Below are 14,087 nucleotides of genomic sequence, written 5' to 3'. Positions count from 1 at the left end.
AGGAACGCCGGCTGCAGTGGTTTACTATCCATGATAATGGCTTTTGGGATGCCTTCACGCAACAGTGGATAGATCGGTGGCCCCTGCTGCTGTTGCCGACACCGATATCACGGTTGCAATACATTTCTGAGCAAACATTGTCAACAAAATATGGGAATCCCCCAACAACTCCGAACACGCTCGGATTTCGGTGCGCAACACCGCTCGCCCCAGCGCCAGCCATGAGCTCTTTTTGCGCATTACGCATTACGAATTTCCATACTGGGGTGGGTTGCGATGCGAGCCACTCCCCAGGGCACGGCGTGGGGGGATGGAGGTTGGAGGGGTGTGCGAGGAAGGAGGAGGGAGGAGGCAGCAGCTCCCGACAGCCAGAGAGAGTGACCGCGCACAGATGCATATCTGCTGCGCGTCTCGCCGGTATAGACTCACAGGATCACAAGGCAGCAGCAACAGCCATAATACAAATACCTCTAGCATCTTCAGCCCGCTGTGTGCAACCGACTCGACTCACCGCCGTCTCCTTCGCGTTTACCAAGAGCCGCCAGCGAACGGGACGCGTGCTATGTTGTTTTGAAAATATATACATTGTTTTATAAGTACAGTATATGTTAATAAGTAACGTTTAACTGGGGTAGAGAGCAACGTTTTTGTTTTAAATTACATTGCCAGTCAGGCTCGAGTTACACATTTCAAAAAAAAAGAAAAATCAGCCTCAAAGTAACACGCGTTTCGGCTAACTAAAGTATTGTACATTTAGCGCAAAACAAAAGTGCGAATTAACTCTTTCGACAAATTACACCAGCTCTGGTGTGAAGCCTTTCCGGCCAACTGTAGCAAGCGCACAGCGAGACAGAGAGAGCGAGAGAAAAGTGTGCCACCGTGCGTGCGATTATCAAGATGGGGCCAATTTTGCGCGCTCGGGCACCCACGCCGCGTTTCCTCCTCATCGTGCTCTCCGCCTGGTGCGGCTGCCTGCCGGTGGCGAGCGCCGCCGCCGTGGCCCACCAAACGGGTCGCACCTGCCGAGCCAACGGCAGCGTCTACTACGTGGGCGAGTGGTTCTTCCCGGACGCCGACCACTGCACGCAGTGCGAGTGCACGACCGAGGGTCCGGCGTGCGCGCGCACTGAGTGCGCCGCGCTGCCGCCCGCCTGCGTGCACGTGAGCCACTACCCGAGCGACTGCTGCCCGCGATGCGAGCGGGTCGGCTGCGAGTATCGGGGACACGTGTACGAGCTGGGCCACAAGTTCCAGGTGAGATAGAGGGGGTGGGGGGGGGGTTGTGAATGATTGAGATGCGATAGATGGTCAGGCGGTCCCTTGGTGCGTTTTTTTACACAGATTTTTCACCGCTGAGATTCACTGCTTTGTAATTTTTTTGAAGTGAGTAAGAGTTCACTGAGATTCATTGTGTACTCAATTGAAGTGAATGAAAGCTCACTGAGATTCACCGTGTACTCCATGTACTCCATAGAACTGCGGCCAAATGTACGTTGCGGTTTTAGTTACCCTTTGGATGAAACCTCGAATGTAATTCACATTGTAGAGTGCAACCGCGTGTCTTGCCAGCAAAATCTGCAAGCCGCCTGCCAACATGGGACACTCAAGCTAAAAGGTGCACCCGTGCAATTACCTGCTAATGCCAATGCTGGCAGAAGAGCCTCCACTGGAAGGGCCTACAGAGAGAGGATCCTTGCGTGAGAGTGTTGTGGGATACTCGTCTACGCTGGCCAGACATCTTGAAAAAAGTAGGAATGCCTTCAATTTCCCCCACGCGACCTCCGATGGCCTAACATAGGAAAATATACATCGGGGAGTACGACCAAATTGCCCCCTAAAGGCGTGCCTAGTCTTGGAAGGTGAGGTAGGGGTCTCCTCCTTTATAGTACAGCACAGTTGAATTCCTCTTATCCGTGATTATCTGGGTAGGGGGGTGGGGGGCATCACGAAAAATATTATTTACTGTGTCATCTGTGAATTTATTCCATTTATCTGCAAAATAATTTGCGGAAAATAGGATGAATCTGCCAAACAGATAGACCTATCAACAAAAAAGGATTTTGACATCCCTCTACTTTAACAGATGGATCAGAAACATAGACACTGACATTGGAGACGTGATATTGACAGTTAAGACATTAATCGGATATAGCTATAATCGTGGCATATGGACGAGACTGATGATGGAAGTGCAGTGAACGGAGGGCACACGCCCTTGAGGATTACCAGCATGGAGATGGAGCGAAGAGATCAGACAGTGGCCCGGAGCGAGTTGGATTGTGGCATCATCGCTGGGTTGTGAGAGAAGGCAATGCCATGGCGAGACCTTCATCCAGCAGTAGCTAAATCATGGCTGATGAAAAGTGTTGTTGATGGAAAACTGTTGGCAAATGGGTGACTTTTATTTTTTGACATGAACGCAATGTTTTTTTTATTTCAGGTGATACAACAGGTTAAAATATCTGGATTGGGTCCACTTGGTAACACCGATAATGGCAAACCATTAGTGGTACCAATTGCTTTATGCGGAAAAGTACGTTGAGTTGTGATAACTTTTAAATGAGTATATTTTAAGGCGTGTTATTTTACGTTTGTCTGCTTTTAATATTATTTTATTTTATCACATTGGGTCGTATCTATAAGACAAATATCTGTTTTGGACTTAAGAGTTGATAAATACATGAAATGTTTACAGACCTTTGTTAATCCACTGCTGGATGCGGGCCTTCCCATGTTTGTGTCAGTCATGGTTTTTTTTTTACCACACTTCACCACGCTGGTCAGTGCGGGTGACCACTTCATATATCACTCACCACTGGTGTTTAGCCATGGCTGGCAATCAAACTCATGTGTCGAGGTTCATTGGCTTTGACACTAACCGCTATACCGCTGCTCCGCCGGATGCAAGTGAACGTGGCAATCTTTCGCGCGTAGGGTTTAGCATCTCGTAAAAATAGCAGGATCGCCGTTTCATGACTGGCCAAAGCATTTTTGACCGAGTGTCTAATACGTTGGAAGCATTTCCATGTGGTGCGCGGTTGGAAGGGCATTTTGGCAGAGAGGTTTGCATTTTTGAAAATCGCGGTGGAGATAAATGTAAGAAGGGGTTTGATCTTTGTCGCGTGAGAAGAAGTGCTGCGCGTTGGCGCAGCCAGGGGCCAACTACAAACAGCAGTCAATGACATAAACAAGCATTTCCTTCGCGGCATTTGCCTGCAGTACAAATAAACAACAACAATTAATTCACGATAGCCTTTCGCTGCTGCCGCCGCTGCATCTGCTGCCATTGTTGCTGCTCCTGATTATGATATCGTAGAAGAGGGCGAGTCGAGTAAAACCGCGAGTCATTGACGACTATCAGTGACCGTATTTTAAATAAAAAATAATAATTAAACTTCCACTGGTTAAGCGACAGGTTTATTTGTTTAAGTTAGACAGCTCAAGTCGGACCAAATATTCATGAATGACCACACCAATGATTTAAGGCATCCACAATTACAGTAATTATGGAGCTTATATAGATAACACAAGAGCAAAGTCGTGACTATAACTAATCTGATCCATCTCATTGCTGTCACGCACAAAGAGATTGTTTTTTTCAAATTCATACAGAAGTCATCGTGAGATAGCTTTCCTAATAAGTGAAAGGTTAAGGTGCAGCCCTGCAATTTCCTGCCTACGCCGCTGCTGGAAGAAGAGCCTCTACAGCGTATTAATTCCTACTGCTTGATGCTGGTCTGGCCATGAATATTGGAAACAGGTGGGAGTATCCCAAACTTTACCCCATCACATGCGACCTGCCGATAGATTAACTAAGATGTACTACTCATTTATACTGCTGGGTGTACAGAGGCGGGGGGACGGAAGGGGGTGAATTTAAGAAATACCGCACCTGGAGATCGAACCGTCGATCGCTCAGTGTGCTAACCAACGTTGCATAAGATATTTCTTCGGAATGATCAGTGTGACGATAGAGTACGTAATTGGACCCATATACAATTCTTGGCCAGACAGAGGAGAGCTTTGTATGGTATGCAAGGCTGGAAACGAATGCATCGGGCGCGCGGTCAACACAGCATGTGCTGCTCCCACACAGTTGCAGACAGGTGGCCGCGAGTTGACCCACACAGTCCCAACGGCTCACTGGAGGCACACAAAGCGATTAGGGACAAACTCCTTCCCATCCCTCTGTCTCTCTCTTCCTTTCGCTCAAAACCCACATGACCTCTCACCCAACCGACCCATCGTTTTATTACGAGACAGAGTTCTTGGGTGCCCGGTACCAGTTGCCATGCCCCTCTCTCTCTCCACCCCCCCCCATCTCTACAGACTCCCTCTCTCTTCTCTCGCCACCAACCTCCGCGCCTCCCCCCCCTAACAATGTCAGTCGTCGCCAGCCAACAGTTGCACAGGCAACGCGGTGCACTCGCTCTCGGAATCTTTGCATCGCTGCACGAGAAGTGGGGGGGGGTGACGGCCTTCCCATTATTTCACGATGGGATGGGGGTTGGAACACGTGCATTGACGTCAGCGCTGCTGTCAAAGTTGACACACTGTGCACGCGCGCACACACTAAGCTATAAAACTAAACAAATGTTTTTATTTTATCAGGTGAGGCACAACGAGCTGTACAGCTTTTTTTTCTCAGAAGCGACCTGGCCATCACAAAGCATAGCTCAACGAAGTGGCTTATCGCGTGGGAATTTGTAGCAGCCAAATACTCCAAACACGTGACGTTGATTCTAAATGTGGAGGGGGAAACCAGAGAACCCCTAGAAAAATCAACATAACCGCGGGGAGAGAGAGAGAGACATGCAAACTTCAAATATACAGCAGGCGTCAGAGTCGGGATCAGGATTGAACCAATGAGCGGCCTGCATAACAGGCGAGGTAGTTACCATCTCGGCCCACAATACGCCACATATTTGCATTAAAGTCACACCCGAGGGACCGTCCCGTTTGCACACACGCATGCGGTGAACGTTATAAGGAAGCACATCTGGCTCGATCTGGGTCCGTTCTGTGACCTCGGCATTTTCATTCCGGTCAGAGTTTTGTTCTTTTTTTTGGTTGACATCGCAGTTCGTTTATATTCACAGACGCGTTTCTGTCCCTGCCCTCCCGTGATAGGAACCAACGTACGTCGCATAGAAACGAGAGCGTGTGGAACCCACGCATTTTTCGCTTCCCACGAACTCGCAATGCTGCGTTTACCTAGAACTTGTGAGAAAATACGAGCTCCTGGGAGATGCTAGACAGGCACACACGGACAGGCAGGCTCCTCGGCAAAACGGAAAACATGAGGCATATGGCAAGTTGCCAAAGAGACCCAGACTAATTTGTTTCTCTCTCTACAATTTGGAACAGCGGAGCACAGATGGTGGACATTTTTGGTCATGGGAAAGACGTAATTATTAACTTTGTTTTCTGGCTCATATTGTGAAATGCGCTAGGGCTAAGATTATTCATTGTAAAACAATTATAATACGCGCATAATTTACATTTGGGTTACAGACATGCATTTCGGATTATATTTTACAATCTTGAGATGCTGCCAGTGTCATGGTTAGCACACTGGACTTGCAATCCAGAGGTTTCCAGTTTGATATCTCAGGGCAGCAGTTGAAACAATGAAGAGAGTTTCTTAAATCACCCCGACCACCCAGCAGTATGGCTGATGTGGACGCAGAGCAACAAACTACAATTTCACATTCAGGTGGTCAAGCCAGACAACTGCATCCGGAGCAGCGGAGTGTAACACAACAGTTAAGTTCGTCGATTGGCAGGTCGTGTGTGGTGGGGTAGCGTGGAGGGACTCCCACTGCTCCCAAGACGTCTGGCAAGCGTGGAATAGTTTGCAAAAAATATCTCCCTGAAGGGTTCTCTGGAGCTCCCTCTTGTAGCAGTGGTGATAGCAAAAAATTGGAGGGCTGCACCTTTATCTGTAGTGTATAAGTTAGTTTGAAGAGATTGCAGACTCGCATACAGGATTTGTACGCATTTTGGCGTCCTCTGGTCAAACACCGTTTGAGACGAGGCTCAAAAGAAAGCTGTCTCTGGTGTGGACCAATCAGTTTCAAGGACAATGCATATATTATCAGAGTATGTTTTTAGTTTGCATTCTGACTGCAAGCATTGTGGTTAATGTAGACATGGTTCCTTGTAAAAGGTTTCAGTTTGGTGTTTTAACATCTTAACACCTGTTTTGTTGCCAGATAAAAGGGAAAAAACCTATTATCAGGATTTCACTTTACAATATTAATTACTTTTGAGTATAGCTGAAACGTGTACATTTGGTGTGGGACATCTTTCACTAAAAGCCTCCATACATCATTAATTTCACTTCCACGCTAAGGGTTACAATGTGGATTCCATCCACGTTGGTTCTGTGCTCATAAATGATTAATAATGGATGGTATCCACATCTCATTTCATATTTACCAAAATATATTAGTTGTATATTTTTAGAGGCAACACAGAGTCGTGATGTGTGTTATCAAGTGACGACCGCGATTCATAGCCATCGCACGGCTGACCTACTACAGGGATTATTTTAAAAACTGATTAATTTGGCCACCGTCTATACAATATAATTCGATCTCCAGTTCGACTGATCACTGTTAATTTGTCCAATTTTAATGCAGCGCACCTGGCCACGCATAGAACGCTGGCTCATGGGCTAAAACAAATTCAGGTATGATGCTGCCAAAATAATCATTATCATAACCGAACATTTTCTCAACAACCGATGCACATACAATCAAGTGAGTGGTGGCGCTTGGCATCAAGTAAACCAAGCACAAGTGTATGATACCAAGAAGCCCAATGGCTCTTGGATTCATGGAAAATAAGGGGGCTTTAAATAGAGGTTCATATTAAAATAAACATAACAAGGAAATAAACGTAACAGTAGCAATTAATCTGTGTCATCTCTATCTTGTGTGCATCTCTCTTATCTCATTTTACTTAATCTATATTTTTGTCTGCATGTTTTCTTACCTCATTACATCTCTACCTCTTGTTTATATCTCTTTACTAGGAGTTTACATTGAAAGGCAGTCCCCAAGTATGTCTGTTTATGACCCCCAATGGGCTAGCACCACCACTGAACCAAGCCATTTCAATGCACAAATACACAAAGACAAAGACCTCCCTTATAACCTTCACAGACTTTTGGGGCAAGTGTTGTTAGCGAGCACCTATGAAGGCTGACACGGCAGACTAGGGGTTGGGTGGCTAGCACCAAGCCCGGCCGCCTTTATCTCCCCAGTGCTGATGTTCACTCACCACATCAGGTACTCATATGAGGCTGAGTCGACCTAGGGGAGCCCCAGGACCAGTTTAGATAATAGTCACTGGTGTTGGCCGTGAGCTGAGCAGGACATGCACGCACGCACGTACGCAAGTACGGTTGGGAATATGCGCGTCCCGTTTCAAATTACCTTTTCACATTGCAGCTGGGCACTGACGGCTTCGGGTTGTGGAGTCTCCGGAGGGGTGCCACTGATGAGGCTTCCATTCGTCTCTGATCTATTTTCTCTGCCAAATTCACTGCCGCTCCAGTGGCTACACGAATACACACGTTTACACGAGCGGTAGAGAAAAGCAGCCGGGCTGGATGTCCTGAAATTTCACCGAGCCCCACGTGGATTTCTGCTTGCGGCTGAAACTGCTCGAGTCTGAACACAGCGGAGGCAGGCCTACTCTTAAGAGAAGCATTTTTTTTTCATCCCATCATAGACTAGCCTCATCTAGAGTTGCTACCTCTCGATTAGCACGGTTGGCTATGTAAGAAAAGAAGTTCAACAGACATACATATCTCCAAGGTACAAAAACATTGGGACACACTTTGGGAAGAAGAACATCTGGCATCGCCATCACAAGTGATCTTGACCCATTTAATCCACATTTCATCCCAACACATCCATACGATGTGGAACCCATCACTTCCCATCACATTATGACCAATTTTTATGCCTTACCATCACACCCTGACCCTATTTCAGTTCATCCCATAGCATCGCGTCCCTTCCCGCCTTGAGATGCGGTCGCATTTTGATGTTTTAAAAATCCAAAGTACGTTATATAACAATAATAATAAAACTGTGCTGTATTATTGTGTTTTCCAATTTCACTCTATAATTTTAAGCGGCCAGGCTCGCAATTAGAAGGATGCTAGATCAAATCCTAGTTGTGAAATGACTCGGCTCATGGTCTCTCTGGGGGTCTATAAAATAAGGTACCACTTTGTGGGGAAGTCAACAGCAGTTGTCCTACGGATAAACTAACCTCCGCCACAGGAACGTGTAATTTCCTTCTACGGCTCAGAGATAGAGAATGAGGAGATGGGCGCCACCTCAGTGCTCATTTGGGATGCCCCGGTGGCGAGATGTTAATTACCTCGCCTGGTATACAGGTCGTGTGTTTGATCCCGACCTCGATGCCTGCTGTATGTTTTGAGTTTGCATGTTCTCCCCGTAGTCGTGTGGATTTTCATCCGGGTCCTCCGGTTTTTCCCTCCACATTTAGAAACACACGTTCAGAGTATTTGGCTGCTATAAATTTCCACGTGATAAGCTACTCCATTGAGCTATCATTGGTGGCCAGGTCGCATGTGAAAAAGAGCTATATATCTCAGTGTACCTTACCTGGTTAGATAAAAGTTTCCAGTTAAGTTCATAGTTTTAATTTGAGCAGCAGATCGCTTCGACCTCAGAGTCGTGCATTTCGTTGAATAACCGTACGGGATTATTGTCCGTCCCACCTTTGGCGAGCAGCCGTCCGCCTGTGAGCAGTGCACGTGCGAGCTGGACGGGATCCCGCGCTGCCTGGTCGCCGACTGCGCTCCCCCTCCCTGTGTCAACCCCGTGTACGAGAAGGGCGACTGCTGCCCCACCTGCAAGGACGGTGAGTGTGAGGGCGCGGTTCGCGCTCTGTCACGCACCCTGGCTCGCGAAGAGATGGCGGGGAGGTAGAGCAGAGTATGTACGTACGTTGAACTTCTTTTGCGCCGTGCGTAGCCAACCGTGCTTATCGGAGGTGCGGGGGAAGGACACCAAACTAAACACAAAAAGCACCTCTAAATAAATTAGTCTTCAGTCTAGATTTAAGAGTGCATTGCGGACTAACGGTCACATCTGTCTCTTCTGTATGAGATAGTGTTGCCCCCTCGCACGTGTGCATTTTCTCCGATACGTTTCCCCTTGATTCCAGCACAACATGCATGCTTCCTCCATTGGCTCGGATATTGACATCCGTGAATAGGTTGGCTCTTAATTTCAAATACATGACTGCATTATTAATCGGATGGAGCGGTGGTTCAGCGGTTAGCACACTGCGCTATGACCCCGACGACTGGAGTGGTATCTGAACTGATCCTGGTCGCCCACTTTCACGAAACCTGCAGCGACCAGCGTGGTGAAGTAATGTAAAACCTCCGGTTAGCACGGTTGGCTACATACGATGTGGAAGATGTTCAACTTACATACATACAAACAACCCCGATGACTTACACACTTTGCATGAGGGAGTCATCCAGCAGTGGATAGTCAAAGAGATGGACATTATAAATAATAGATGGATTTTTTGCATGTGTGTGTGTGATTTTGTGTGGTTTTCGTCTCTGGGTTGGTGCCCATTAATATTTACATCACTCAAGTTGAGAGATGGTTGAAAGGCAATATCTATTTTAAAAGGAATGTCTGGCATTGTATGAAGTGGGGGAGAAATGTTCCTAATTGGATTTCATGAATGGATGTGCTTAGTATAGGCAGGCCAGAGGCCACATACTGAGACATCAAAGCAAGGGAGACCTGTCCTACTGGAGTAACGCAACTGCGCCCTCTTGTGACTGTTCAGCATATGAGCAATATGCACATGGACCTGGCATCGACAAGCGATGTTGTCCCTCACCCTGCACCTCCGATTAAGCACGGTTGGCTACGTACGGTGTGAAAGAAGTTTAACATATATGCAGTTATACAAATTACACAGCTCTTCGATGTGTATCGCACGTTGGTCGGCACGACGCACGAAGTTTTGCACCACGTGCTGGGAGCTATTCGGTCCCTGAAGAAGCTCTCAGGACGTGGGAGCTGAAACGTCGGACGTGATGACAAGCAGTGCACGGACCCACCCGAAAACCTACGCAGCAGGAATACTCATTGAATGTAGACTGAAGGACTGACGTCAACAATGTTATGTTGTCAGGACAGCAAGGTAAAGAATGTGCCGCTTGATGAACAAGTATATAAATAAGCCACATGTCATGTACGTGATGTCAGGTCAACGTAATTTCTGGCTCAAATCAGCATTCAGATGGTGCTTATCTCGAGTTTACAGCCCTGAGCCAGCAGTGGAAGCTACGTATTCATATGGAGGGACCCAGTATACCAAACTACTGTTGACTTCCTCACAAAGTGGCACAGTATTCATATATGTAATGTATCCTTTAAAAGTAAAATAGAGCAAATATATATATTGAAGACAAATAAGAACAGTTACACATGTATATCTTTAAATGGTGGGAGAAAAAGAGAGAGAAATGAAATTATAATATTAAGTTTATTTGTGGGCGACATCGCGTAAGCAAAATGCGTGTAAAATGAAACAATGTGTAAATTAATCGCTCATTAGCGCACACCCACGATGTACTCGCTGGTCGTCCCTGACAACATGAACCTCACTGGTGTGGGAAACACCTCCTACCACCGGACTGAATTATTGATAATTTCACATTCAATGCACGTCCCACTCTTGTTATTGGCAGCGCCCGAGATGATATAGCATCCTGCAAAAAACTGCCCGCTGCCCATATTCAGAGTGCATTCACTTATCTCTCACCTCGGCCGTGAAACGTGATATCTCCCCAGCCATTGTATTGTCAAACCCCTTACCGTTTCCGGTAAGGGGTAATACAGCGTTTGGTGAAATAAGTTGCAGAGATAAAGACAGGTGAAGGCTGTTAGCTCATTCGCGTTCTTATCCTTGTAAATTATAAATGTGTGGACAGTTAGAAGTGTCGACTGTGCAACAGCCAAGGGCTCTTGCGGAAAAAAAGCGAAAGCCAGATGCGATGGCATTACCCGCAAGAAGGATAACGATGTGCATTATGTAGAGCACTTAAATTCCTCCGTGAGTCAAAGTGCTTTTTTTAATCACATCTCATCTCAACTGTTCCATTGCCCCGCTGAAGTCTAGATAAAGGGGATTGCCCCTCAGTGGCAGCTGTCTTCATCTGCACGTGAGTCTGCCAGCAGGGTCGCTACGTCCGATGTGTAGATCGAATTTGGACTGCGACGCAGGCACCCGTTGGAATTCCTCGTCTTTTTCGAAAAATGCCGCGGGATATTTAACGTCAACCGTGAAGCAGACGGCGCGTACATTGCATTTAACTCGGCAGGTCTCTCCTAAAAAAAGAGTCATGAGACTCAGTGATGTTTTCCTAGGTAAACAATCGTAATGATAATAAACATATATGTAATTTTTATTTTACCAGGTAAGGCCCACTGAGCTATACCGTTTTTTTTCTTTCCGAAAGCGACCTGGCCACAAATTATAGCTCAATTAAATGGCTTATCACGTGGTCACGTATAGCAGCTCAATAATCTGAATCCACGTTGATTCTAAATATGGAGGGAAAAACTGGAGGACCCGAAAAAAATCCACCCAACCATGGGGAGTGACATATATACTCCAAATATACAACAGGCATCAGGATCTAACCCACGACCTCCTGTATACTAGGTGAGCGTAGTTAACATATCGCCACCGTGGCGCCCACATGCTTGCAGCCAAGGCGGTCGCTGAGCTCAGACCTTGCGATACCTCTACAACGACCGCTCATCCCCTGGGTCACGATGACCTCTTGACCTCTTGACCTTTCACTGTGGCACCTCCTCCCCGCCCTGCCCCGCCAGGTCCCAACTGCTATGCGGACGCGGGCGGGCGGCGCGTGATCCCCGGCGGGAGCCACGTATGGCTGGACGAGTGCACGCGCTGCCGTTGCCACGATGGCCTCGAGGCCGGCTACTGGGAGGGCAACCGCCTGGCGCGCTGCGAACGCCTCCGCAGGTGCGCGTCCGGCCAGCAGGGGGAGGAGGAAGCGGCCGAGGCGGCGACGGCGGTGGAGACGGGACGGCAGCAGCAGCAGGGGGTCCTCTGAAGAGTGCCACGAGGGGTTGCGTTCGTATGGTGGCGCCTTTCCCTACATCGCACGGTGTTGCAACCATTTGGCCGACTGGTGCGGCTGCAGACATAAGCGACCCTACGACGTCAACACCGACGTCTGGGTTATATTATTATTATTGTTGCTATAGTGTTGCCACCTTGTCCTGGTTTTCCCCCATAATCGTGGCTGTGCTGGGAATCCAGTAAACTGTTCCCCCCGGGGAAAGTTAAAAGTCTAGTTCTTTTTGTCAGTTATGTAATATTGCCACCACACGAGATGATGCATTAACACGTGGTTCTCCCATCTTCAGCTTATACAACGTATTATTCTCACGATATGTTTAAGTGGTTTGTCCCTCAGAGATGGCAATCCGAGTCATATAAGTAGAACGACTATGGAAGACGTCGCTATTTCGTCGTATTCATTACTTATGTCGCCCAGTGTTGGTGTGCGTGTGTGCATCTTTGTGTGCGCATGCATCTTTGTGTATGTGTGTGCATGCATCTGTATCCCATGTAGTGTAGTAGTTAGCGCACTGCACCACGATTCCGGCGGCCCGAGTTCGATTCCTGCTCACGGCCAACACCATTGACGATTATTTGAACCGGTCCTAGGTCTCCCAGAGGTCGACTTAGCCTCAAATGAGTATCTGATGAGGTGTGTAAATATCACCACTGCGGGGAGACAAAGTTGGCGTCCGGGCGTGGTGCTGCCCACCCCCTCGCGTGCCAGAGTGCCAGCCTTCATAAATGCTGACTAACAGCACTTGCCACAACAGTCTGTTAATGCTATATGACGGGATCTTTGTGTTTTTTTGCGTGTCCCACGTTACCTTCAGCCCGGTCGGGGGGCAGACGTCCTGGTAAGCAAACCGGGGTGAAGCTTAGTCTTGCCAATAGCCTAAGCGGACCCCGACCACTCCTGCTCCACGAAGAAGAGTTGCGCCCCGTGTGTCGACCGAGTGGGGTGGTCAAGGACACGGGGTCGTCTAACGTTGACTTCGTAATCTCGGCCAAAAGTCGCCCCACTTCTACCGCAAAAAAAACCTCTACCTTGGGAGTTTTTTTTCGCCTTCCCAGTTTCAGGTGGCAAGTGATGAATGTATAATCGGGAACTTTGCGGTAATGTACAAACTCGTGGCAGACTGTTGAGGCTGCCGCTGCGGTGCTCACCTCCGTTGAGTCAGCGGTGAACACTCCCCATTCCCCATGGTGGGGAGCCAGTCCTCTCTAAGGCAACTGCTTTCTATAATGGGATCCTCGTTTTATTGTGCTTGCAGAGGTGAGGGGCTAAATTGATCCCAGACTCGGGTGTGAACTCATCCCCTTGATTGTGAGATGGATTGTGAGTTGGATGCTCATTGCAGAAAAGCTGAGTGAACTTCGTTCCTACCTCCTGGAAGAAGCTCTGATGAAGCTATTGCCTCCGCATTCCAAATGTTCTAGGAAAGCACTTGGCCCGTAATCAACTGATGCTGGAAAAGCAAAGGTGGCATTTTCCAGCAACCGTATTAACCCACCAATTGGAGCCACAAATGCCACTGTTTCCTAAGCATAACTCCTGTCCCACCACCCGACCACCTTGTGACGCATTGTTCCGCACATCCGATCAGCACAGTTGGCAACGTATGGTGCGAAAGTTCAACATATGATTATTTTAATGGCTTAGTTGCCTATCACTTCATATCATTAGCCCCAAAGTTTCGCTACTCAGTAATACACGTATGTGATGGGGTGGGGAAAAAAGGGAGAACGTTCAATTGGCATTTTATATCCATTCATGCGACATTGAGCCGTGCAAAATACTGCACCACCTACCTCATGGGTATGGGTGCCCACGTCTCGCCATCATCAGCGGAAAAATATCACAAAGAACTTGTCGGTATTTTTAAAATTTAAGATATGGTCTATGTTGTTGT

The 14,087-nt window shown here is 47.6% G+C and overlaps 1 protein-coding gene across 1 annotated transcript; it reads left to right on the top strand.

Annotated features, from left to right (window-relative positions):
* The first annotated feature begins 317 nt into the window (after positions 1-317).
* On the top strand, positions 318-12,335 carry LOC144941098 (von Willebrand factor C domain-containing protein 2-like). Its single transcript, XM_078867581.1, has 3 exons — positions 318-1,254; positions 8,778-8,907; positions 11,919-12,335. Exons 1-3 carry the CDS (start codon positions 898-900, stop codon positions 12,161-12,163), a joined length of 732 nt encoding a protein of 243 aa, XP_078723707.1. The 5' UTR covers positions 318-897; the 3' UTR covers positions 12,164-12,335.
* Positions 12,336-14,087: the final 1,752 nt, after the last annotated feature.

This window comes from Lampetra fluviatilis, chromosome 24 (assembly GCF_964198595.1).
Source record: "Lampetra fluviatilis chromosome 24, kcLamFluv1.1, whole genome shotgun sequence".
Classification (NCBI taxonomy): domain Eukaryota; kingdom Metazoa; phylum Chordata; class Hyperoartia; order Petromyzontiformes; family Petromyzontidae; genus Lampetra; species Lampetra fluviatilis.
The sequence above is the reverse complement of the archived record's forward strand: the minus strand, read 5'-3'. Positions and strand labels throughout refer to the sequence as shown.